Source organism: Callospermophilus lateralis, chromosome 6 (assembly GCF_048772815.1).
Source record: "Callospermophilus lateralis isolate mCalLat2 chromosome 6, mCalLat2.hap1, whole genome shotgun sequence".
Classification (NCBI taxonomy): domain Eukaryota; kingdom Metazoa; phylum Chordata; class Mammalia; order Rodentia; family Sciuridae; genus Callospermophilus; species Callospermophilus lateralis.
The window spans coordinates 115,355,749-115,381,951 of NC_135310.1; the positions used below are offsets into that span (position 1 = coordinate 115,355,749).

General features: G+C 51.4%; 1 protein-coding gene and 1 pseudogene across 1 annotated transcript in view; one reads left to right on the forward strand and one right to left on the reverse strand.

Moving 5' to 3' along the window:
- Positions 1 to 24,736, forward strand: part of Kif6 (kinesin family member 6) — a 387,415-nt gene extending 362,679 nt beyond the window's left edge. Inside the window, exons 17-23 of the mRNA XM_077109561.1 lie at positions 1,692 to 1,773; positions 3,284 to 3,419; positions 6,002 to 6,099; positions 14,580 to 14,630; positions 16,843 to 16,932; positions 18,388 to 18,494; positions 24,665 to 24,736. Coding sequence (XP_076965676.1) covers positions 1,692 to 1,773; positions 3,284 to 3,419; positions 6,002 to 6,099; positions 14,580 to 14,630; positions 16,843 to 16,932; positions 18,388 to 18,494; positions 24,665 to 24,681 — 581 coding nt within the window. The 3' untranslated portion in view covers positions 24,682 to 24,736. The remainder of the gene's footprint in view (positions 1 to 1,691; positions 1,774 to 3,283; positions 3,420 to 6,001; positions 6,100 to 14,579; positions 14,631 to 16,842; positions 16,933 to 18,387; positions 18,495 to 24,664) is intronic.
- On the reverse strand, positions 12,134 to 12,534 carry LOC143641780 (ubiquitin-ribosomal protein eL40 fusion protein pseudogene; annotated as a pseudogene).
- Positions 24,737 to 26,203: the final 1,467 nt, after the last annotated feature.

Consider the following 26,203-nt stretch of genomic DNA (forward strand, 5'->3'; position numbering starts at 1 on the left):
TATCTATTCATCTGTTGAAGGGCACCTAGGTTGGTTCCACAGCTTAGCTATTGTGAATTGAGCTGCTATAAACATTGATGTGGCTGTGTCCCTGTAGAATGCTGATTTTTAAGTCCTTTGGGTATAAACTGAGGAGTGGGACAGCTGGGTCAAATGGTGGATCCATTCCAAGTTTTCTGAGGCATCTCCATACTGCTTTCCAGAGTGGTTGCACCAATTTGCAGTCCCACCAACCACGTAAGAGTGTGCCTTTTCCCCACATCCTCGCCAACTTTATTGTCACCTGTATTCCTGATAATTGTCATTCTGACTGGAGTGAGATGAAACCTCAGTGTAGTTTTAATTTGCATTTCTCTAATTGATAGGGATGTTGGACATTTTTTCATGTATTTGTTGGCCATTTTTATTTCTCCTGTGAAGTCAGGCCTAGGCTTTGTATGTAAGATAAGTAGGAAAGTAACCAGCTGATGATGAATCGGGCAGAGCCAGCCTGAGATAAAGCTCCAGACACACGTGGTATTTTGTTCTTGTTGAAATTAAGAAGAAGGACGTTCTATGCTGATACAAAGAACCAGAGTAGCGGTGAAAAGAAGTCGGTGGGGAAGGTCTCAGCTTGAAGTGAGAGAAACGGTGCAGTCTGCAGTGGAGGATGCTCTCCTGCAAGGTTCTGAGCTCCCCATCTCTGCAAGTATTTGAGCAGAAATCACATGGCCATCTGTGAGAAATGTCATAGAAGGAATTTTTAAATCCAAGGTCCTTGCCAGAAAACACACCTGGATCTGGATCCAGTTTCCTGAAGTGTCACATGACCCGGGCAGTTTAACCTCTTTGAACCCCAGTGTCCTTCTCGTGAAATGGAAATAATATGTGTCTCAAATAAGTACTATAAGAATTAAGTCTGGTCAGGCCCAGAAAACACTGGGACCATTCTGTGTGGACTCATTCTGCCCCCCATGGAATAAAAATCAGGGTGCTGTGGCTTCTGGGGCGTCTTCTCTGGGACTAAGAGTCATAGCACACCATAAAGAAGCTTCCAGGAGAATGAACAGCCCCACACACTGGGCAGGGACAGGACCAGGTGTCGACAGGCAACGAGGCAGAACAGGCAGCCAGGCTCCCCAAGGCAGCCACGTGGGAGCAGGACGTGGTCAGCATGGGGGACACGGGATGCAGCCCCCGCTGGTCGCTGCTGAATGCCATAGGCGCATTGCCAAGGCTCCTCCTCAGCCCTGGTTCCATATGAACATCACCTGTGTGATCCGGCTTGAGAACCAAGTGTTAGAGGGAGTGAAAGCAGAAGACGTGCTTCTGAAGCTGGAAAATTGGTGCAAGGAATTGGTGCAAAGAAAGATGTGACCATTTAGAGAGGATTCTTGGGGTGAGGAGTGCTCTTTCTCAGAGGATGGGGAAATACTGTTTTGCATCTTCCCTGGGGACTCAGGAGGAAATAATTGAGCCCAATAGTAAGAGGATTAGTAGAGGTGGAGAGAATTCTCTTCCGGTGACAGGTGTTGGGCAGTGGGGGGACAGCAGGAAGGACAATCCTGGAAGCGATCAGAGATTGCCATCCAGAGGCCACAGAGGAACGCACAGGTCCCCTTTCATCTGGGGATGCACGTGGGGTCTATCTCATGCTTTTCCTTCTGCCTTTCTTCCTCTTGGAGTAACCCACCAACATCTTCCTTCTGCAGGAGTCTCAGAAAACAGGGCCTTTCCCTCGACATCAGACCAGGAAGACAGACTGCGGTCACAACTGGAGGAAGAGAAGAAAAGGTGCCCATTTTTTTTTTCCATACACAGCCTGACCCCTGCCTCCTTAGGCCTTAAGGACAACCTGGAGGCACCCAGGGCTGGAACCACAGCCAAATGCAAAACGGGAGGAAGCCACAACCGTGCTGCATTTGGGCGATGAGGTTAGATGCTGACCAGCCACCTCTGGCCCCAGAAGCCGCTAGTGTTGTCTACTGCTGCCACCTAGAGGCAGCAAGAAGCATGACCATGGTGGTCTCCTCTGCAGCTTCCCTCCTGAGTCATACCTTCACACCTTCACACAGCCTCTTAGGGGCCCAGAATTATTTTATTTATACTGTACGGATCTCCATGCATAAACAAACATGTGGCCATCACAGAATCTCCCTCATCACCCCATCAAGCGGCTTAGTTCATTCATTTCTATATGCATTCAACATGTCGGCTAGCTCCTCCTGGCCCTGGAGAGGGTCTGAAGAGCCTGAGCAAGCCCCCTTCCCTGCCTCAAGTGGGTGATGGGGTCATTGCATCACAGTCCCCACCCAGCACCCCGCACTGGGCTGATGTGACATCACCCTGATAAACTCTGTCACCCCATTCACGCACCCAGGAGAACAAAGCCCCTGGCGCTGGTCTCCAGGCCACTCCTGACAGCTGGGCACTCTGTCTTCTTCCAGAAGGTCCTTCCACACTCACGGCCATTGCTCTCCAGCCCCTTGGTCTATGCCTCGGTTGTCCACCTTCTGCCTGGCTGTTTATTTTCCTGTTTCTTTCTAAATCCCATTATTCTCATGTCATCCCATTATTCCACCAGTCTTATCCCCTCGGTCTACATTTCCAATCTCAGCGTCACCTCCGAAGGCACATTGTCTCAATTGCTCGGCTATTGGACTGTTTCTGGTGGACTATTTCTGATTTGGTGTAGCATTCCCAATATCCCCCAACAGACATTTAACTTTGGGTCCTTACCACAAAGATGAACCAGCAGAATGGCAGACTGTGGTTCTAGGCCAGACTGTCTGGGTTCAAATCCTGGCTTCTCTGTTTGTTCTGTGTATAGAACCCATTGCCTGAGCACATTATCTGACCTCTCCATGCCTCTGGTTCTGAATCTGTGCCAGGGATTTAAATGAGTTTGTTTATGTTTGCTGCCTACAGCAATGCCTGCCCCGTTAGTTAAGTGCTCAATAAAAGAAGTAGATCACGGGTTGGGGATAGCTCCCTGGTAGAGTGCTTGCCTGACATCCTGGGGGCCCTGGGTTCAATTCCCAGCACTGGGGGGGGGGGGGGGAGTTGGTTGTCACTCTTGAAAAGGGTTTCTTCATCTCAATTATGGATTCCCAACCCTCCTGGGCAAAAATGCCTCCATCTGCTTCTATATGATGGACTAGACCCTGGTGCCCTACCCTGGCCATGGTAGGCTTCAGACTGGTCCCAGGTCCCAGGCCCCAGGCACCAGGAAGCACTGCCAGGCTTCTGAGATTCAGTGACCTTCAAAAGAATGTGACACCACCTCTTCCTGATCCCACTGCAGGTACAAAATCATGTTCACCCGCCTGAAGGCCCTGAAGGTGGAGATCGAGCACTTGCAGCTGCTCATGGACAAAGCCAAGGTGAAGCTGCAGAAAGAGTTTGAAGCCTGGTGGGCAGAAGAGGCCACTCACCTGCAGGTATGGTCTAGGGCGCATCAGGGCAGCTGGGGAGGGGACGGTCAGGAGACAGGAAAAGGAGGGGCTTTTACCCCCCAGGCTCACGAACTAAGCCCTGTCTCACGAGGGCAAGCATTCACTTGACTCCCAGGAACACAGAAGGTCAAGGGTTCATTGTTTCCTTGCTCCTGCGCCTCACATGACCCATGGGATAGCAAGGGATGGGAGATGCAGCTTCCCAAAACCAGGGGGTCTGCCACCATTGCTTTGTGTAAGAGACTCCACACATTCACATTTAATGTTTTTCAGATACAGTCATATATATGCATGTTAATTATAGAAATGTTAGAAAATACAGAAAACTCAAAGAAAAGTAAAAATTACTTTAATCCCTCCCTTTAAGGATAACCAATTAATATTAATATAACCAATTAATATAACCAATTAACATGTTAGTTTTATATCATTTTATCTTTTTTCTCTGCATATATACATATATATCAATATATTTTTTAGAAAATATAATCATATTGGTCCTCAAATATCAAAATATTTTTTTCTTAATTGTTTAAATAATTGTTTTTCTGTTATTCTACAATATCATTCCTGGATCTTACTGTTCCGTCTTATGAATACATTTTAATATATTTTGATTTATTTAACCCATCTGTTCTTGACTGTTAAGGTTGTTCCTAGTCTTTCACTCAAAATATATCTGCAGATTAATTTTTGCATATTTCCTATTCCCGTTCCTAGAGGGCTCTGTAATATCATAAAGGCTAAAGTAACTCACTAGAAGTGTCAGCGTAAATCCTGGTTTCAGCTGTCCTCTGGTAACTCCTCAGCTGTGGTACCATGGAAGTGACAAAGTGCACATTGTCACACCACTCGTGTGGCTGGGGAACCCTTCATGATTGCCTCCCAGGCTGATCCCTTCATTTTAAGAACAAGGATCTGGAGAGCCAGGGAGGATATCTGCCCAAGGACACAGAGCCGAGCAATAACCAGCATGCTACCTAGTGGCCATGTGACAGGACAATACGGAAGAATAGGTGCACAGAATTAAACTCGCAGGAGAACAAAGAAAACGATTAGATTGATACGTAGGTATCAAAATAGTTTAAGAGCAAAGTTATGGTATAACAATGTGTACAGCACGTTTAAATGCATTAATAAGATCTAGGTGTCTTATTATCGATAAAATGTTATCAATATTTGCCATAACTTCAAAGTCATGATGAACACTATATTTCTGAGCCAACTATGATGATAGGAGAATATGTGTGATTTCTTGGTGGCAATGTCACAGGCCCTGCTAATACTACTGTGGCTTATTATCTATATTTGTTAATTTCCAGTAGAAGTTCGGGGAAATAAAGGTATAACTGATGCCCGACCACAGCCACAGCACCCTGGGTTCTGTCTATGACTCCAGGTCCAGAGCCTTCCTAGAGAGTTCAGCATGAGTGAGTCCTTCGGCCCTAGCTGAGACCCAAGAGAGCTGAGCCACTGAACAGTAGATGAGGTCATCCAGTGTGACTCAGGAAGTGTCCAGGCAAGGCTGGATTCAGATAGGTTACTGCTTACAAGGACAATGAGAGCAGAGTAGCCAAGGGTTTCAGCTCCACTTGTCCCCTGTCCCCATAGTCTACAACATGAGACAATGCCAGGTGATGGCAGCGGGGAGGTGGGACACCCTGTTGCAGGAGAGCCCATTCTCCGCTGCAGCTGAGCAGTTTTGCAGCCTACACTGTAACTATCCTGAGTGGGCGGAGGCAGAAGGCCCAGACCTTATCAGAACAAGGGAGGTGACGAGAATCTGTTCTGTGGCAACTCCCAGAAGATGGGAGGTCAGCAGGAACCTCCCTGAGGTGGCCTTGCAGCGCCTTCTCAAAGGCTTTCCTTACCCTGTGGTTCTGGGCGGATCCTGGGGCGGTCGGCCTCGGCTCAGCTGGGCTGTGAGTCTTGCTCACCAGGCCAGTGGAGACCCACGAACTCCAGAGCTGTTCCCTACATGACGTGCTCAAAGAGGATCTTGAAGACAAGGAGAAGCAAACCCAGGAAGGATTTCTAGAGAATCGTCAGATCACATTTTACACATTATCTTTCTAACTACAAAAGTAATATATGTTAAATTTGGTAAACTTGGAAAGCAAAGGAAACCATACAGAAAAAATTAAAAATGTCTCATAAGGAGAGGCCCCAGGTAAAGAAACTGACCAAATTATATTATTATATAATTTATATAAAATATAAATAATGCTATATAGTTATATCAATGTAATTATATATGACAACATAATATATGATGTTATATTGTGTGCCTGTGCAAATATTTAACAAAGAATCGCATTATTATGTATAATTATAACACACTAATAAAAAAGGAAAGAAAAAAGAAAGGAAATTACCCATAAAACTACCATCTGAAGATGATAATTTGATGCCCAACATTATGGTCATAACTATGTCTAAATTTGTTTTTGGCCACACATTATATAACTGTAATAGCTGGCCTCTCCTCCTTAAGAATGACAGCAAGAACATCTTCCTGAGCCATTAGATTCAGGCTAACGCTGTGAAACCCCTTCTTGGACCAACAGGTAAATTCTCCAGCAGCGAATTCCCTGGATCACATGAAGCCCTCTCCCCAGAGCGCTGAATCCCAGCAGGACCAGCCCCAGCTTCTCTCCAACCAGAGGTGAGTGGAGAACGGCCCACCCATCAGAGTACCCAGGGGAGCTTCCTACCTTTCCCCTTAACCTGTCCCTGCTGCTCTAAAGGTCTCCTTTAGGCCACATGGTCCTGGGGATGAATGCTTTTACTGTTTGATGACATACTCAGGCCAGGGTCTCGCAAGCTGGCTGGAGTGTGCGCCCCTCAGCCCCTTCCTAGGCTGCCAGTGGACCTACCGCCACGTTGCAAGAGGCAAGGGGTTCAACAGCCCACCCTGAGTGAGAAGAAGGAGGGGCAGGACAGGGAGGGGACCTGGGAGAGGGCGGGGAAGGGAGACAGGGGGTGCTGGTGAGAATACAGAGGATACAGGGCCTGCCAGGATACAGGGAGGTGGGGGAGAATTGTCCTAAAGAGGATTCTCAGTGCTATATGAGGACTGCCCAGAGCCTGTTTCCCTAAATGATGGGAGGCCCCAGCAGGGACTCTTCCACACACCGTGTTCTTGTCTCTTTCCAACCATATGACCCCTGCCTCCTGCCACCCTCCATCCCTCAGACCCAGTCTGTCAGGCAGAGGCCAGGTCAGCATGAATGGGGCGTCCATCACCACCACTAAGGAGCAATGGAGCACTGGGGTTTGGAGGAGCACTGAGCGCTCACATTGGAAATGCGAAACAGGATTTGTCTTAGAATAGTAGCAGACAGTGTCTTCTCTTCTGTGTGATGAGACAGGCACTTTCCCTCTTTGCTATTCCTCTCAAAAATCCATTGTCCCAGTTGAAGCATGAGGAAAACATCAGACAATTCCCAATTGAGGAAGATTCCACAAAACACCACCCAGTGCTTCACAAATTGGCTCGTCAAGAACACGGACTCTGAGAATCTGTCAGAGCCAGGAGCAGCCTGTGGAGACGTGAGGACTAAGAGGTGTGGATCTCCCAGGTGGATTCCCAGAATAGAAAAGGATAGCAGGTCTCAAAATCAAAATAGAAAGGGCTGGGAATGTGGCTTGGTGGTTAAGCTCCCCTGGATTCAATCCCCTGTGCCAAAAATAAACAAATAAATAAAGACAGTAGGTAAAAACTAGGAAGCGTTCATCATAAAGAAATGAGAAAGATAAATAACCTGATTCAAACATTACTTAAAGCATACATGGTATCAGACATTACGTGGTACCCCGTTAATATGTGCAACTTTCAATGTTTTATATATAAGTTGAAATTTCTTTAAATATGTATATCAAAAAGATACGGCCAAATATTTTTTAAACTAAGAAAATTCAGAGAAAGTATGTACTTTAGTTAATAATAGTGTATCAACATACCACAGTGGTATAAAAATGTATACAGGTGGAACCAGGTACTGGGCCTGTGAAATGGTCTGCACTCTCCTTACATCTCTCCTGGAAATCTAAAATTAGTCTTAAAAGCAAAAAAAAAAAAAAAAAAAAAAAGGCATATATAGAAAACAATCTGCTAGCAAGGCCCCCATTCCAGGCCAACTCTCCCGGACTCCCCACGTGCCCATCCTGGCCCTCGGTGCCAGGCTTCTGCTTGTGTCCTAGTTTCAGGACACATCTCCCATGTGCACCAAAGCCCAGGGTCTGCAGTGGTACAGTGCGTTTTGTTAAGACATTAGGGGCTGCCCCAGCCCTAGGGGAAGGGAAGAATGGATAGACACAGGCCAGATAGTAATCGGGTGTTTTAAATGGCAGTGTAAATCCATGAAAAAGAAAACAGCCACTTGGACTTTTTTTAATATTTATTTTTTAGTTGTAGTTGGACACAACACCTTTATTTTATTTATTTTTTTATTTTTGTGTGGTGCTAAGGATCAAACCCAGGGCCTGGCACGTGCTAGGCGAGCTCTCTACCGCTGAGCCACAACCCCAGCCCTTGCTTGGACTTTATTAAATTTTAAAATGCTGCTCTGCCAAAGGCCCTGTTTAGAGGATGAAAAGACAAGCCACGGATGAGAAGAAAATATTTGCAAAACACGTTATCTGATAAAGGATTTCTATCCAAAATATATAAAGGACTCTTGAAATTTAACAATAAGAAAAAAAACAACTAAAAAAAACATGAGCAGAAGATCTTAACAGCCTCTTTGCCAAAAAATGATCTACAGATGGCAAATAGGTATATGACAAGGTGCTTGACATCAGGTGTCACGAGGCAGTTCACACGAAAGCAGTGAGGTGCCACCAATACAGAGGAGAAAGACCAAAATCCAAAACACCGACCACAGCGAAGCTCGTGAGGACATGAGCAACAGGATCTCGCGTTCACTGCCCATGGGAATGCAGAATGACCCCGTCACTCCAGAAGACAGTTCCGCAGAGCCTTGCAAAGCTAGATATAGGGTTACCATACAGCCCAGCAATAGCACTCCCAGGTATTCACCCAGATGAGTTAAAAACTTACATCCAGATAAAAATCACGATTATTCAGCCATAAAGAAAAATGAAAGTCTGTCATTTTGCAGGAAAATGAATGAAACTTGAGACCATTATGTTAAGGGAAATAAATCAATCCCAGAAGGTCGAAGGTCACGTGTTTTCTCTGATATGTAGACTCTAGAGAGGACCAAGGAAAAGAAAAGTGGGGGGGGGGCATTTTACGAAAATCAGAAGGGAGATCAGTAGGCTAGAGGAGAGGCCCCAGGGAGGAGGGTGGAGAGGAGGGGAGAGGGAAAATCGGGAATGGGAATGATATCGGCTAAATTATATTGAAATATTTTGCACATGTACAAATATTAACAACAAATCCCACCATTATGTACAACTATAACACACCAATAAGAAATGTGGGGAAAACCCGTGCTTATTTATAGGTGCTTTATTCATGATTGTCAAAAAGTGAATGCCACCAAGTCTTCCAAAAGAAGAATGATGAACTGAGCTACATCCAGACAACAGAGTATTATTCAGCAATAAAAAGAGTTACCAAGCCGTGAAAAGACACGGAGAAAGCTTTCATGCAAACTGCTTAGTGGAAGAAGGCTTCCTGGAAAGGCTAGGGCTATAGGAGCCCGACCAGATGACACCTGGGAAAGACTTGCTAAGACATCAGTGTCTGCCCAGCCCTGGGGGCAGGGAAGAATGGACAGACAGAGGCCAGATGTTTAGGGATGCACAACTATTCGGGAAGACAGAATATTGGTGGATCGATGGTACTTGTCAAAATCCATAGACCTATATAGCACAAAAGCAAACCCCTGTGTCACCTGCGCACTCTGGTTAATGCTAACTCGTCAGCCCTGATTCACCACCTGTAACAAAGGACCACACTAATGCCAGAGGTTAGAGTGGTGGAAAACTCGTGGGGGCGGGCGGATAAAAAGCAGTGTTGGGAATACTGTAGTGTCACTCAATTTTCTATAAACTTAAAACTTCTCTTAAAAATAGTCTATTGCCAGGTGCTCTGACACCCACCTTTAACCCCAGTGGCCCCAGAGGCTGAGGCAGGAGGATCGCGAGTTCAAAGCCAGCCTCAGCAACTTAGCAAAGCCCTAAACAACTCTGCAACACCCTGTCTCTAAATAAAATACAAAAAGGAGCTGGGGTGTAGCTCAGTGATTAAGCTTCCCTGGGTTCAAACCTGGTATCCAAAAAAAATTTTTAAAAATAGTCTATTAGTTTAAAAAATGGAAAAGGCAGTGTCACTAGGCAGCTGCGTTGCCCGGGCGGGAGAGGCAGCCCAGCCTTGTGCCCTGTACCTGGCCCCTCTCTGGATGCTCCCTTGCCAACCTCTGTGCCCACCCAGAGCCCCTCCCCGAAACCCCAGGCCTCCTCAGAACACATCTGAGAGCCCAGCCCAGAGGACAGAGCCCCGGGCACTGTTGTGGCCTGTGAGGACCAGCTCCCCTCCGGCCTGGAGGCTCGAGCCCCTCTCCTGCTCAGCCCATGGGAAGCCCCGGCTCTTTTTTCTGTTGCTTCACGGACAGTGGAATGAGGGTGGGCTGAGGTGTCGGGAGGGTTCCAATGAGCACCCCCCAGCCCGAGGTTATAAGGTAAGAAATCGGCCGCGCCTGCCTGGAAATCCCTGCCCCCTGGCTTTCCATGGTTCACCTGGGACCACCCGCAGGAGCTCTTCTGTGTCTCCCAGAATCCCACTCCTGGGCTCCCCTGCCCTGACGACTGGGAAGTGCCCAGAGGACAGCTCTCAGGTGGAGCCCGGGGCTTTGTCACCTGCACTGGCTGCTGGTGCTCTGCTTGGGGACTGTGACCCTCAGCAGTGTCCTAACCAGTGTCTCAGACACCATGAGGGTCAGCTCCCCCAGTCCCCACCCCCACGGTAGTTAGAGGACAGGACAGTTTGAGGACAGTGAGTGGGAAGGTCACACTCGAGAGGAGAGAGGACAGTGTCCCTGCTGGAGGCTGGAGGGGGAGAAGACTGGGCTCAGTCTCTGACTCAGAAGCCACTGCCACTGGCTCAGAATGGTGGCAATAAGGAGCCCACGAAGCTCCACCCAGAGCCGAGACAGGAAGAGACCCTGTCCTGGGGCAGCTCACTCTGAACAGCCAGCCAGGGAGAATCCCCAGCGGCTGGCATGGCCCTCCTCTTACGGTAATGACACCCACCGTCACTTGCTGAGGCCCTCGTGGGCCAGGCACGGAATGACTGTGCAGAGTCAGAATTGTTCCCATTTAGTAGTTGAGAAAATCGGGCTCAGGGAGGTTAAGTAACTTGCTCAGGGCCACCCAGCCAATTAGCAGAGCGGCCAGGACTAAAGCCAGGCCTGTCCGAGTCTCACACTGTCCTCACTTCTGACACCAGTTTCCTTTAGCATTAACGACTGCCCCCAGGGGCAAGCAGACAGTGTGCCTGCTAGACTTGTCACTTTCTCGTCCACATCTTTCAGTATTTCACACAAAATCCCTCCGTGCCAGGCCCCAGCTGGAGGCCTCACTCCTTCAAGTGTCCCCACCAGCTGATTTCCCGAAGGGGCCAGGACTTTCAAAGAGCCATCCTGTATGTCCCTAGAAGGTGGCCTTTGAAGAACTGGGAAGCCACACCCCCTGTCACTGGCACCTCGCCATTTCAGTGAGAAACTCTGAATTCAACTCCCTCATTTTACAAATGAAGAAACCAAGGCCCCAGAAAAGAATGGGATTATTATTAACTCTGTCGTTGAGACAGCTTCAAACTCCACATCTAGTGGCCAGACCCCTCCGTCCTTCCCGCCCTCCACCCTGCTCTCCCTGCCTGTCCCCTTCTGCTGCGCTCCTTGTCCCCTTCCTTCTCTTCCAGCCCTCCCTTCACCCCCACCTTTCCTTCCCTTCTCCTTCCTTCCTCCTGAGCATCTTGCCCTTGGCCCGCTCCCTGTTGGCCACTCTGTACAGCTTGGCCATTTGTCCATTCTGCAGCCACCTTTGCAGGCCGTGGTGGGGCAAGTCCAAGAACCAGCCCCAGGGCTTGGCCTCCTGGCTTCTGCCCCTGGCCAGCTTCCTCCTTGCCTGCGTGGGGCCTGCTCTGCTCGCCATTCCTGGGTGTCCCCGAGGTATTCCAACCTACGACCACTCCTGGGCATGCTCGCCGAGAGACCCTGGGCCTGCCGTTGAGGGCCTCAGGCTTCCAAGGCGTCACCTCCGAGGAGTTTGATCACTAAGACTTTGACAAAGGGACTCTGCCACAGCAGCCCAGCCTTGGGCAAGGAGCTCCCCACTCTGCGATTCCCTGGCCTCATCTGGCACCAGGGTCACCTACATTATCATTCCACGAGCAGATGAACATTCAGCGCCATTTAAGAGCTTCTGCAAAGAGAGCAAGAGCCCAGTGACTATGTTCACCTGAACTCCACGGCGGCTGTTCTCTACACAGGTCTGCAGGCCAGTGAGCTGGTCCTCCCACCAGCCTCCCATAGCCCAGTGTCCAGGTCCTGAGGGCTGACCATACTAAATGCCCTGGGAACCCAAGAAGTCTAAGTATCAACATTGCTTATTAATTTTTTTTTTTACTGCTCCACTCAACGTAAGGGAAACTTTATTGAGAACCCAAGGCCATGCATGGGGCTTGGACAGGAGGCCACCCTTTGGGGAAAGGAGCCAGTGGAGGGGCTTTATTTGACCTTCTTGGGGCGGAGGTTGTTGGTGTGGCCAACTTCTACTTGCAGCAGCTGACAGCACGGGGTGCAGGCGGCCTTAACGCCTGCAACAGATCATCTTGTCACAGCTGTACTTCTGGGCAATCACGCAGGGAAGGCTCAGTGATGCCACCTCACAGGCTCAGTGATGCCACCTCACAGGCTCAGTGATGCCACCTCGCAAGCGAAGCACCAAGTGCAGGTGGACTTTCTGGAGGTTGTGACCTGGGAGTGTGGCTGTCCTCCACCTGGTCAGGTACGATGCCCTCCTTGTCTCGAATTTTGGCTTTGACATTCTTGATGGCATCACGGGGCTCAACGTCGAGGGTGATGGTCTTGCCTGTCAGGGTCTTCACAAAGAACTGCATCTCTGCATGCGCTCGGGACCTCATTGAAGAGAAAGAGTTGTTTATTAATTTTTATTAAGGAGATAATTCATTCTGAGAGCTGATATGCTCCCTTTCCAGGAGAGAGAACATGAGAAATGAATTCCGTGTTAAAGGCTGGCTGGACAAAGAGGGCAGAGGTTGTCTGTGGCACACTCCTGAGGGTCAAGAAACTGAGCCCTGGCCCCCAGGGATACTCCAGCAGTTTAGGAGGTGGAGAGTCGCTCCCTCAGGAGCCCCAGGCCTGCACATGGTGCTGTGTGTCCTCCTGCAGGACATGGCCAGCCTCTGCAGGGGGCACTGCATGTCCCCATCTGACTCTGTGCCATCACACCCTTCTGCTCTGCCCTCGTCCATCTCTCCTCCTCTTCTACCCATTCCTGACCCTCAACAATTTGACATCTGTAAACTCCACCTGGAATCTACAAAGACTCCACTGGAAGCCACGGAGCCGATGAGCCATTTGTGTACCAATGACTTGGTCTTGCAGACTTGCTACACTTTCCGCACTGACCTTGGCCTGCTGTAATTGAAACACCTGCAAGATGAAAAGCCCTTTCCCCTTCCCTCCACCAGGCTGGCACCAGAAACAGCCCCAAAGCCCTGAGAACTGGCCACTGTTCTCCAAAGGCAAACCTGCACAGCCTGCCACCTTGTGGCTGCCTCCAGTCCTGCAGCAGCCCTCGCCCGACAGAGCACTGACCCAGCTTCTCCCAGGCACCCCAGGGAGACTCCAGACTGCTAGGAAATGAGCACTAGTGGGAGGAGCGGGGACCGGGCTCTGATTTTCTTCCTGTTTATTTGACCCACTGTCCTGAGTCCAGAGTAAGAGCCCTGCTGCTGGCTGAGGTTCAAGAGGGTGGAAGAGGAGCTGGGCAGTGTCTCCACTCACCTGTGGGACACCTGGGTCATCAGGCCTGCCGAGTGCCTTGGACTGACCATGCAGGCTTGGCAAAGCCAGCTCACCCGTCTGTCCTTGGCCTGACACTCAGCCTGAGCCTCCCCAAGGGTGGCCCATGTGACTTCTTAGGTCTCTTTGAGCTCTGCTATCGTCTCTATATAGGACCATCCCAGAGCAAGGAAGAGAATTCCATCTCCGGGGGCTTACAGCACAGCTTAGAGCAGGGCAGAGTGACTAGAATAACTGGCCCCCACCTCGTCTGCACCCAGGAGGGGCCCCTGATTTCCTCTGTCTGCAGCCAGGAATCCAAGGCAAACCACATACATCAGGCCACCATGTTAAAGGGGCCCAGTGCACCTGATGAGCCATCAGATGTGACTTCTCACTCCAGGAGCAGAGTCAGCAGCTGAGGCCATCTGGGGTGGTCCCTGTGGCCAGGGGAAAGCAGTGTGGAACTAGCAGTCGGGAGCTCAAGCCTGGGCCTCGCAGTCATGACGAGGTCCAGATGCTACCACCTACTGGAATTTCCCTAGCTTCGCCCTACACCTCAGTTTTCTCATCTGTGAATTAGGATAATGACATCCTCCTCTTACCACTGAGAGGACTGAATGGCTCGGCAATTCCCGAGCACCCTCTCAAGGCCTGGCATGTAAACAGTGACAGTCTTCACTGCCTGTTGTTCACCTTCTACGGCCAACACAGGCTTTGCCACAACAATGAAATCAGTGTTCAAACCACCCAAGACAGGATTCTTGGCACTTAGCCACGACTGTTCAGGCTCTATAGCAAAATCCCAGAGATTGGGTTGGCTCATTTGGGTTTTGTTGTTGTTATTGCGGTTGTTTGGTTCTTCTTTTGGGGTTTGGGGTTTTGGGTTTCGGTTTATGTGTGTGTGTGTGTGTGTGCATGTGGAAGGATGGTACTGGGGATTGAACCCAGGGATGCTCTACTACTGAGCTACACTCCCTGTTCTTTTTATTTTATTTTTTATTTTTGAGACAAAGTCTCACTGAACCGCCGAGGTTGGCCTCAAACTTGCCAGCCTCTCGCCCCAGCCTCCCAAGTGGTTGAGATCATTGCTGTGCACCCCTGTGCCCAGTTCATTTGTTCTCCAACAAACATTTGTTTTTCACAGTTCTCGAGGCAGGGAAGCCCAAGACCAAGGCACTGGCAATTTTGGTGTCTGGTAAAGGCCCTCACATAGGAACAGGGGCCAGTGCTTCTGATATTGCCTTTATAAAGTCACTAACCCCATTCATGAGGGCTTTCTCTGATCTCGAAGGCCCGGCCTCCTGATCCCATCCCCCTGGGGCGGGTTCCACATAGGAACTCCATGGCACAGCACATCTGCTCCTGCTGAGGGCCCCCTTCCTGGCTGGCCACACCTCCTCCTCCTCCTCGTAGTGTCCAGGGAGAGACTCAGGCCAAGTGCTCTGGCCCCTCCCTCCCTCCTCATAAGGACACTAACCCCATCTTGAGGGCCACCTTCAAGCCTCACCCAAACCTATTTACCCCCCAAGGCCCCACCTTTAAACGCCGTTACACTGGGGAGTGGGACCTCAACATAGGAATGTGGGGAGGACACCAGTTCACAAAAGCCCCACTGGATATTAACAACATAAACCCTGCATGCTCTTCTTTTTTTTTTTTTTTCTTAAGAGAGAGAGAATTTTTTTTGATTGGTTGTTCAAACATTACAAAGCTCTTGACATATCATATTTCATGCATTAGATTCAAGTGGGTTATGAACTCCCATTTTTACCCCGTATACAGATTGCAGAATCACATCGGTTACACATCCACGTTTTTACATGTTGCTATACTAGTGACTGTTGTATTCTGCTACCTTTCCTATCCTCTACTATCCCCCCTCCCCTGCCATCTTCTCCCTCTACCCCATCTACTGTAATTCATTTCTCTCCCTTGTTTTTTTTTCCCTTTCCCCTCACATCCTCTTATATGTAATTTTGTATAACAATGAGGGTCTCCTTCCATTTCCATGCAATTTCCCTTTTCTCTCCCTTTCCCTCCCACCTCATGTCTCTGTTTAATGTTAATCTTTTCTTCCTGCTCTTCCTCCCTGCTCTGTTCTTAGTTGCTCTCCTTATATCAAAGAAGACATTTGGCATTTGTTTTTTAGGGATTGGCTAGCTTCACTTAGCATAATCTGCTCTAATGCCATCCATTTCCCTGCAAATTGCATGATTTTGTCATTTTTTAGTGCGGAGTAATACTCCATTGTGTATAAATGCCACATTTTTTTTTTATCTATTCATCTATTGAAGGGCATCTGGGTTGGTTCCACAGTCTAGCTATTGTGAATTGGGCTGCTATGAACATCGATGTGGCAGTAACCCTATAGTACGCTCTTTTAAGATCTTCAGGGAATAGTCCAAGAAGGGCAATAGCTGGGTCAAATGGTGGTTCCATTCCCAGCTTTCCCAGGAATCTCCATATTGCTTTCCAAATTGGCCGCACCAATTTGCAGTCCCACCAGCAATGTACAAGAGTACCCTTTTCCCCACATCCTCACCAGCACTTGTTGTTGTTTGACTTCATAATGGCTGCCAATCTTACTGGAGTGAGATGGTATCTTAGGGTGGTTTTGATTTGCATTTCTCTGACTGCTAGAGATGGTGAGCATTTTTTCATGTACTTGTTGATTGATTGTATGTCCTCCTCTGAGAAGTGTCTGTTCAGGTCCTTGGCCCATTTGTTGATTGGGTTATTTGTTATCTTATTATTTAATTTTTTTAGTTCTTTGTATACTCTGGATATTAGGGCTCTATCTGAAGTGTGAGGAGTAAAAATTTGTTCCCAGGATGTAGGCTCCCTATTTATCTCTCTTATTGTTTCTCTTGCTGAGAAAAAACTTTTTAGTTTAAGTAAGTCCCATTTGCTGATTCTTGTTATTAACTCTTGTGCTATGGATGTCCTATTAAAGAATTTGGAGCCTGACCCTGCAATATGTAGATCGTAGCCAACTTTTTCTTCTATCAGACGCAGAGTCTCTGATCTGATATCAAGTTCCTTGATCCATTTTGAGTTAACTTTTGTGCATGGCGAGAGAAAGGGATTCAGTTTCATTTTGTTGCATATGGATTTCCAGTTTTCCCAGCACCATTTGTTGAAGATGCTATCCTTCCTCCATTGCATGCTTTTAGCCCCTTTATCAAATATAAGATAGTTGTAACTTTGTGAGAGAGAGAATATTTTTAATATTTATTTTTCAGTTTTTCGGTGGACCCAACATCTTTATTTTATTTTTATTTGGTGCTGAGGATCCAACCCAGCGCCCTGCGCATGCCAGGCAAGCGCGTTACCGCTTGAGCCACATCCCCAGCCGCTGCATTGCTCTTCTTATCCCCTCTAACTTTGGCTTTTGTCGTTTTTTGCAGTGTCCTGAGTGCCAGAAAAGTCTCGCCCTCGCCCTGCCCCAGCCCGCGCAGCCCGGAGCAGAGCAGCACTGGCACCTGGCTGGAAGGCAGGTCGGTGGCGTCCCTCCCTCTCGATGCCTGTGGCGGCCTCTGCAGTAAAAGTCACATTCTCTTCCCCCAAAGCCGCACAGATGGAGCCCAGGGCTGGCCCCCGTCCTGTCCCTTGGGGATCCCATGGAATCTCTCATGCTTTCTGATTCTCAAAGCTGGGGAGTTTTCTCCCAGGGCACCGGGTCCTTGTCCAGCAGAGGTGCTTCACAGCTCCTTGTGAAGAATGTACCTGAAGTCCCACAGGAAAGAGGAGCCAGCCCGCGGGCAGTTCCAACCAAACCCACCAGGCCCTCTGCCGAAGCAGAGCCGGCCGCCTGGCCCCAGCCAAAGCCTTTTGCTTGGGGACTGAACAGAGTTGCTAGGGCTCCTGGCCTGTGTGTGCTCTTGGTGGCCTTGACTACAGTGCCCACTCACCTGGCAGGCCTCTTCCTCTCCCAGAGCTCGCCCAAGGCGGAACCCCACCATGGTCCCTCCTCTCCTGAGCCCAGGATGGTCAGCAGCTCCTGCTGCAGGGCCCCTCACTGAGCGGCAGCTGGAATCCCCACACCCAGAACCACTCGTGGTCATGGACGGGCCTTGTTAGCAGCCCTCCTGGCCTTCTAAGGCAGTGGTGCCATCCACTGCCCTGCAGAGGGATGGGTGTCAGGCACAGCCAGGGGAGTGTGCCACTCTGACTCTTCTTAGAGCCATCTAGAAGGCTGAATGGAGAGAGAGGAGGGGAAGGGTGCAGACCCCCCTCCCTTTATAAGGGATTCCCTGAAAATCCCACACGAGCTTCCGCTCACGAACCTCCCTGGCCACACAGAGCTGCAGAGGATTCTGGGAGGCGTGCTTTTTTTTGTACTAACTTAGCTAAACATGGTTCTGTTTTTTAGGGAGACACAGGAGATTATGGATCTCGGCCTTGGGGGCAATATCTAGACGATGGTGGGGGAGTGTATATGTACTGGTGGGGGGACATCCTTAAACATGTCACATCTAAGAAGAGAGCTGGGCAAAAGGAGGTTGGTTTGGGAAAGTCCAGGATGAGGACAGGTGAGGAGGTGAGGGATGGAGACAGAGGTGGAGGGAGAGGAGATAGCGAAGGCAAAGGCCCTGAGACTGGGCGGGGCTCACATATTTAGTAGCAGAAAAAAGGAAGAAGGTCAGGGTGGCCCCAGGGTATTGTGGGGGCCCAGTGGGCGGGGGATCCAAACACACGTAGGACCTGGAAGGTCACTGGATATAATTTGAATTTTACTCCAAAAGACATGAGAGGAGTCTAAGCCAGGGAGTGCATGACCCAATGTGCTTGATAAAAGGAGGGGAGTGGCTGTGCAGAAGGTGGGAGGGAGGGAGAAGGAGGCACACGCACCTGGTGAGAGTCATTCCCCACAAATGGGAACTCATTTTGGGAAACTGAGTGCTGAGTCCCACCATAAGGAGTAGTGAAGTGCGACATTTCACTGTCCCCAGCACCCCTGAGAGGACAACTTCGTCCGTCCCTCTCACCGGAGACAGCCAGACGGACTCTGACATCCTGGCGTTCCTCAAGGCCAGGCAGAACATTCTGCAGAAGAAATGTAAGTGCTCCCCAGGGCCCAGGGCCTGCTCTGCTCACCAGCATGGGGGCAGCATGGAGAGGCTGGAGTGGACAGCCAGTGGGAAGGCAGCAGGAAGCGTCCTGGGCTGGGCCCTTCCCACGTGCTGGCCTCTGCTTCCCCCTGGAGAAGGGACGAGAACGGCCCAAACAGGCCCGAGTGCAGTAGAGCCCACTTGGCAGAGCCTCTCCCTCTCCAGGCCTTCCGCTCCGTTTGTTCCCTGTCCCTGAAGGCGGCTCTCTCTCCTGCCCAGCCTTCTCCAAACAGGAAGGGCCTGAGTGATGCGTGGTGGTTTGTGGAATCCCCGGCTGGAACTCTCGCTCTCCTCCTGGAGCGTGGTTCTTGCCAACAAGTGTGGATGTAAACACCACTTGAGGGCCCAGGCCCCAGGACACTGCATCAGTCATGGAGGAAATATGTGTGGCGTGTCAGACGACAGGAAGACAAGGAGAAGGCCCTTCCTGGCCCTTGTCACTGGCCTGCCCCCTTCCTCTCAGCAGCTGACCATCTCCATCTGCTGTGGACAGGCCACTTCTCCTGCATTCCATGCCCCAGGGACAAGGCCCAGGGCCTCCTGCTCCAGCCCTGCATTTAGTCTTAGCCTTACCCCATAATCCAAAGGCTCCTAGGCAGGCTCAGCATGGCCTTCCCATGCCAAAGGAGCCCCGCCTTGACAGTGTGCGTGTTACTGTAACAAAACACCTGGGACTGGAAAACTTAATAAAGGAGTGACAGGGAGGGCTCAGACACAAGGCCAGAGCAGAGGGACTCAGGAGTCAGGCTTGTCTATAGCAACTCGCTCTCAAGAACTAGCTCAAGGCCCCCAGAACTGCCGTACTCCCTGCTGAGGGCAGACCCATGACCTAAGGGCCTCCCACAAGGCCCGACTCCCAGCATCGCCAGGCAGAGAGCAGGCCTCCAACACATGGACCTGTGCAAACTCAAACCACAGCAGCGGGACAGGAGAGGCTTGGCTCTCGTGGCTCACACCTGCTCAGAGGCCGCCTCAGCTGCTCCCCTGCTCTCTATGGTTTGCACGTGTCAGAGCACCACAACCCAGGTCGGCCTTTGCCATCCTCTCCTGTGCTGCCTTTGCCACCAGAATTATATTTGGTGATCTCGAAGGCCCATATGTGCCTAAAATACTGTGATAATATATGTCGGGCACTGAACAACAGTGAGCAGCCAGTCAGTCAACAAACACTATTTATTAGGCACCTCCTGTATGCCAGGTTCTACTGCTAGTGCTGGGACGACACAGGAAAAGTCGAGTCCCGCCCTGGAGAAATTGTCATTGTGGGGGTGAAGCAGACAAGCAATGAGCGCGTCAACAGACAGAGGAGGTGACGTGAGACAGTGTTGTGGACAGCAGCTCAGAAGACTGTGGGTGGGAAGGCCTCTCAGGAGAGGAGAACCCTAAACGCGTGGCTGAATAATGAGGACAGCAGCCATGTGACATTCTGGAGCCACAGTCCAAGCTGAAGGAGCAGAAGGTGGAAAGCCTGGGAGGGAAGGAGGCGTGAGGGCTGGAGGGCGGGAGCCAGAGCAGGGCCATGTTATCCAGGTACACGGGAGCCCCCTGGGGGGTTGTGACCATGGAAGTGACGAGATCTGAGAGACGCCTTAGAAAGCTTGCCCTGGCCACCATGCAGACCAGGAGTCGACCAGCCACAGGCGATGACTGTAAAGGTGCAGGCAAGGGGCGAGAGCCACCAGGAGACTGGACACGAGATGGAGGAGGAAACGGAAGTCAGGCATCTCCTGCGCTTTCCATCTGCGCAGCTAAGAGGATGGTGGAGCCGTTTATTGGAACGGGAGAGGCGAGGAGATGTCAGAGGGAAGGGCGGGACTTGAACTTACGGAGTTCTGGGGGCTGCAGGAAGGTTCAGCTGCCACTGACATCCCAGAGGAGACGTGGAGGAGGCCGCAGAGCACGAGGCGCTCAAGAGAGAAGCAAGGCTAGAAGAAGAAGTAGGAAGCCATCATGCCTGGAGTGTGCCGAGCAGGAGGCGGGCTGGGTCTCCTCTGAGGAGTGTGCAGAGCTGTTCCCGTTGCTAGGGAACGGCCTGGGGAGCCCCAACCCTGCAAGGTGGGGGGGAAGCTGAGACCCTGAGAAACCCCTCCAGGTCTGAGCAGGGACAGCAGGAGAGAGGTGTGTGGCCTCAGGAGGTCTGGGGAAGAGGGGCTTCCAAGGAGAGATGCTTATAGTGTCCCCTGTGCTGAGAGGGTGAGGGAGGAAGGGCAGGTGTTGACCACTGGCCCTTTGGAATGTCATGGTCAGTAGTTGTGGGACCTGGGTGTGGTGAGGAAAGAATGGAGGGGAGGAATGAGCAGAGGCAACCCCCCAGGGAGGCCAGCTGAGCGGAGGACAGAGGGGTAAGGCTGGAGCTGAAGGGAGGCAGGAGGCCAGGCAGGGGTGGGTCTTGCTCACTGTAAGTGGCGACTAGGAAGACATGTCAAGGAGTGGCCGTGGGGAGAGGAGTGGGTGGTGTGGGGAACAGGGGAGACCTGCTGGAGAAACTTCCTTGAGAAAGTGAGCAGAGGCGGTCTCCGGGTCATCAGGAGGAAGGGGCCGCCATTGGATCCCTCCCTGGTCACAGACTCCAGAGGTCAACCTCCATCCCTCCCCGCAAGAGGCCGGCAAGTGAGCAGCCAAGTCCACGTCAGGGAGATGTAATCCAGCTCTCTTAGAGGAACAGGTGCAGACCCCAGGTCTCTGCAGGATGGCGTTTCCTGGGGCACTGACCCTGACCGTGCAGACACTGCAGCCGGGGCCACGTTCATCAGAACCTCGATGGCGAATTGCCATTCGTGGTCTTCCAAGTTACCTGATCTCATCTGATGCTCTCCACGCTCCTACGCAGAGCCCAGATACCTTCCCCCTTTGACCACAGGAGACAAAGACATTTCCAAGTCAAAGAACCTGCCCAAGCAACCCAGCTGGTGCCTGGCAGAGGCAGGGTAGCCCAGGCTGCTGCTCTCTGCACTGGGCTACTGGGTCTCAAGAAGTCCCCGCCACCAAGATGTGCCACTCTGCTACAGGGAGTTGACCTCCTGTCCTCAAGAAGAGGGACCAGGATGGGTGCAGGGGTGACTGCCTCCACCCACCCTGTAGCCGGGAAGTAATTCATCCAGATCCAATTTTCAGTCTTAAAGGGAAAAAATATATAATAATTCTGGTTTCTAAGTGACAAAGGGAGATGGGGGGGTGCTGCAAAGGAAGCCACAGAGGGGGTGATGAGGAGCCCCTTGCCCACAGTCAGGACGAAGGCCAGCAGGTGGCCCAGGGCCCACCGCCCAGCGCTGCACACGCAACCCACTTATTAGGCCACCCTGCCAGGCAACACGGAGCCCAGGCGGCACCACAGCCAAAGCAAACACTCCCCTGCCCTGGGCCCCACTCTTAATTTAGCGTGCAGCTCTGTCACGGCTTCTTCAGCTGCGCTCATTACAGGGAATTTGTGACTGTGGGCTGGGAGCAGGAGCCCAGAGAGGGCGATTTAACATAAGCCCCTCTGCTCTCAGGCTTCACCAGCCGCCGGGATGAATAGACTTGATTTAGGATTCGGGGAAACGCTGCAGAGCACTTTAAATCCCTGCCAGGGGCACGTGAGGACAGGTATATGTCCCCCGCAAGGGGTGTTAGTCATCCAGCGTCAAGTCTGCCGCTTCCAACTGCCAAGGATGGTTTTTACGTCTGAGGAAATGAGGTTAACCCCTTCCTAGAGCCCCCTTAATTCCTGAGTTCAAACATATTTCCATCCAGAAAGGACCATGTTGTGACCAGATAACCTCGAGCCCCTCTTCTCCCAAGGTGGCAGGCCTGCCAGGGGTCTCCAAGTCCTCAGGGGTAACCCCAGCTCTTGCCTGTGTCCAGGAGCCTTGGGGGAGTGAAAGAGCAGGGGACACTGAAGGAAGGAACCTCAATTCAAGCCTCTCTACCCCGTGTGGCCTTGGGCAGTCCCCACCCCTCAGTGTCTGTCACATGCAGACTCTACCTTGCCCGGTGGGAGCCCCTCCAGAGATAATGCCCACATCAGTCTCCCAGGAACCGCCAAGCTCCGGAGAGTCCGCAGGGACCAGGCCTTCCTGTGAGGACCGGTCCCACGTCAAGAGTGTGACTTTTTTTTAATGGTGTGTCTGTGGCAGTGCCCTTCTGGGAACACGCGGTAAATCCAAATCCCAATACAAAATGAGAGCTCTGTCACTTGATCTCAGGGAGCAAGTGAAAGGAATGGCTTGCTGTCTGTGCACATGAGGAGCTGTGTCCTGGGGTGCCACATGCTCCCAGCCCTGTTCTCTAGCACTCCTTCCCCACCCCAGTTCCTGCTGCAAGTGCCCTTGGAGGTCGGGGACTGTCCTGGGTGGGGACCAGCTCAGACCCCTTGTTAACTAATCCTGGCCCCGTGCTGTCAGTGCGCAGGGGAAACGTCAGGCCTCAGGCCTGATCAGTCACTACTGCCCCGTGGTGCCTAGTTCTGCCCCCAGCAGTCCTTGGACTAGAGACAAAAGCAGTGGGTTTCCACCCTGGCTGGGCATCAAACTCACCCAAGCCCACCCCTAGAGATCCTGAAACAGTGAGGAGGTGTGTGGCCTGGGCATCAGGATTCCCAAGGCTGCCCAGAAGTCCCCATGGTGCAGCAGAGCCAAGAGCCACAAGTCCAGAGTGACTGAGTCCTCCACCTTCCTCCGCTCTGCCTGCCTACTCTCCCTTCCCATTCTAGGATCCCATTAGGACAGGTCAGATGCCTTAAAAATAAGGACCATCTCTGTTTAAGTCCACAGCGAGGCCAGCCTGGGCCTTGCACACAGCATTGGACCTGCAGGACCAGGACTTGTGGCCTTGAGCGTTCTCAACCTCTTCCTTCCACACCTCCCATGAGCAACGAGACACTGAGAATCTGTCTTCTCCAGTATCAAGCAGTCCAAGCCCACACTCTCTGCCCACTGCCAGGACCCCTGGCCACACCTGGAAGCCACGTCTGCCTGCTCACCTGTTTCCCGACGGGCCTTACCCCTCAACCTCCCTAACCTCCAATTGTGTAAAAAGCATTCTATTCATTTCTTCACCCAAGGAGCTCATGAATTCCCTGTTGCTCTTATCGTATTAGCCAAACTTTAAGCAGATAAGCTGCCTATAACTCACACTTTATGTGACAGTAAATCTAAGGATTTAGTTAAAGTACAGAGCCTGATCCAGTAAGTCTAGGATGGAGCCCGAGACCCAGCCCTTAACAAGCTCCACAGGGATGCCAGTGCCTGTGGCCCGTGGACCATGCTTTGGGAAGCAAAGAGCCATGCTAGCTACCTTGCTTTGTCCAGGAATCCTCTGCTCTGGCCATCAGGATGTGAGGGATGTGAGGCCAGAAGAACGGAGATGACTTACCCAAAGTCATAACACACATTGGGGACCGTCCTGGCTGGAGCTCAGGGCCTACAGTTCCCAATCCAGTAAGCCTTCTCCGTAACCAGCTACAGGAGGTGGCAGGACGAGGGTCACATGGCCAGGAGGCACCATCCTGAAAAAGCGTAATATCCGCAGCAAAAAGCAAGGAGGGACCCTCTCGGGGACTGAGAACGGCATCAGTGAGAACCGTGAAGTTGGGAAAGTTAGTGGGGGTGTGTTAATGGTTTGCATAGGGGTGCCTCAAAAGCGCCTGAGTTAATGCAGGAGTATTCAGAGGTAAAATAGTTAGATTATGAATGTCACCTCGAGCTGTCACCTAGTCAGTCCCTCCTAATTTGAATGGAGGGTGGTAACTGTGGGCAGGTGGGGCATGGCTAGAGGGGGTGGGGCCCTGGGGGCTGCCCTGGAAGAGAGCCTCTGCCTGCGGCCCTTCCCCCCTCTCTCAGCTTCCTGGTGGCCATGAGCTGGCAGCTTTCCTCTGCTGGCCCTGGCCCCTGAGGGGCTGCCTCATCTTTGTCCCAGAGCAATGAGTTGACCCAGCACAGACTGAGCCTCTGCAGCCATGAGCCAAAAATAAACCTTTCCTCCTCTAAGTTGTCCTTGTCAGGTATTTTGGTCACAGTGAAGAAAAGCAGCCCAACACAGAGTCCCCGCTTGGAGATGAAGTTCTGTGAGGCAGGACACAGCCCCGGGAGAGTGGGTGCCTCAGGCACAGCCTAACCAAGAGCATCCTGTCTCCTTCCAGGTCTGGGAAGCAACTGATTTTTTGAGGAGACTTCAGCCATGTGCTGCTTCAAGAATGAAGTGCAGACAGAGTCCGGCCTGGGAGCAGCTGGTGAACTTGAACCCAGCAGAGGGGAGCTGAGTTTCTTTAGGGATGGTGTCCTGGGGGCGGTCAGAGACCCTGGGGCCAGGGCTGCAGGTGACATCCTTCCTGTGGTTGCTGGAGCTGCTGGCAGAGCCAGATAATGCCGGGAGCAGCTGGCAGGATGAGGCTTCAGCTCACTCTGGGTGACGTCACGCGTAGATAACGACACATTTTTGAGATTATGAGATCATAACGTAGTGGCAAGGGAAGCCTACCATGGTATGATGTGGGGGATAATAATTAGTTAATTTTAGCTACTTACCAGCCTGCTGCCCTGGCCTGTCCCCTAATTTAGAAGCCCAGGAGTGGCTACGGGCAGTCCAGGCAGGACTTGGGAGCCCCAGGCAAGGCAGCGGATGGCAGAGCACCTTGGTGGCCTCTCGGCCCAAACCCTCTATCTGAGTGGACAGCTCTCGAGATCTGAGAGAGGGCAGCTCAGGCACCACAGGACTCGGCCTCCACCCAGCCACTTGGGGCTTTGCAGGATTTGAGCCAAACTCCCTGTTCACACAGGGAAAGCATGGCTGCCCGGGTCTTGTCTCAGTGAACCCACCCAGCACTCCAGGCACTGGCCCCGTGACACACCCGTGGATGGGACCAGCCTCAGGAGACCCAGGAGAACTACAGCCTGCATGGGGCTTCAACATAGCTCCAGCTGGGGGGGGAGGGGGGGCAGTAGGGGGGGGGAGGGTGGTGCTGGAAAGGAGCTACTTGAATAAAAGTGCCTGTCCCGTGCTCCTAGAGTCTGTGCTGTAAGTAGAGGACCTGGTGACCCTGGAGGGAGAGCAGAGAGATAATGTATAATTGGTTTGTTTGGGTTTTTCTCTCTTTTAGAACTGGGTAAAAAGAGTCATGCGGGAGGAGAGGGATTTGTTCATCTCAAAGCCAGCCAAGCCTGCAGAGCTGCTCTAGGTCACGCCCTGGCTCACACCATTAGAAAGCTGGAGCAAAGGGAGACACATCTTGCTGCTCCACAGCCAGCTAGTGGCCAGTGCCCCCCTCACCAGCCCACCCAGAGAGACCCCCGCCCCATTACTGTTTCATTTTCTTCATCACCAACAGACATATTCTCCTTCTTTTCTCGCCTGTTTTTAAATGGCCTGACAACCTGATTCTAGAAGGTTCTCCGAGAGCCCATGGCGCACACATATTGATGTATACATACACACACACACACTCAGGAGTCCTGAAGATGGTGTGGAACCTGCCAGCACACTCTGGAAACAGCACCAGTGTTCCTGGCACCCCTTGAGCTGCCTAGAGTCTGTTGACTTTAGCTCTCCCGCTGAGATGTTATCTGCTGGATCCAAAGGCTTTATTGACAGAGATGTGTGGTGCGGCCCCATGCAGGGTGTGAACCGGCCTCCTGGAACAGTCACTATGGGCAGGGAGGAAATGGAGAAAAGAGAAAAACAC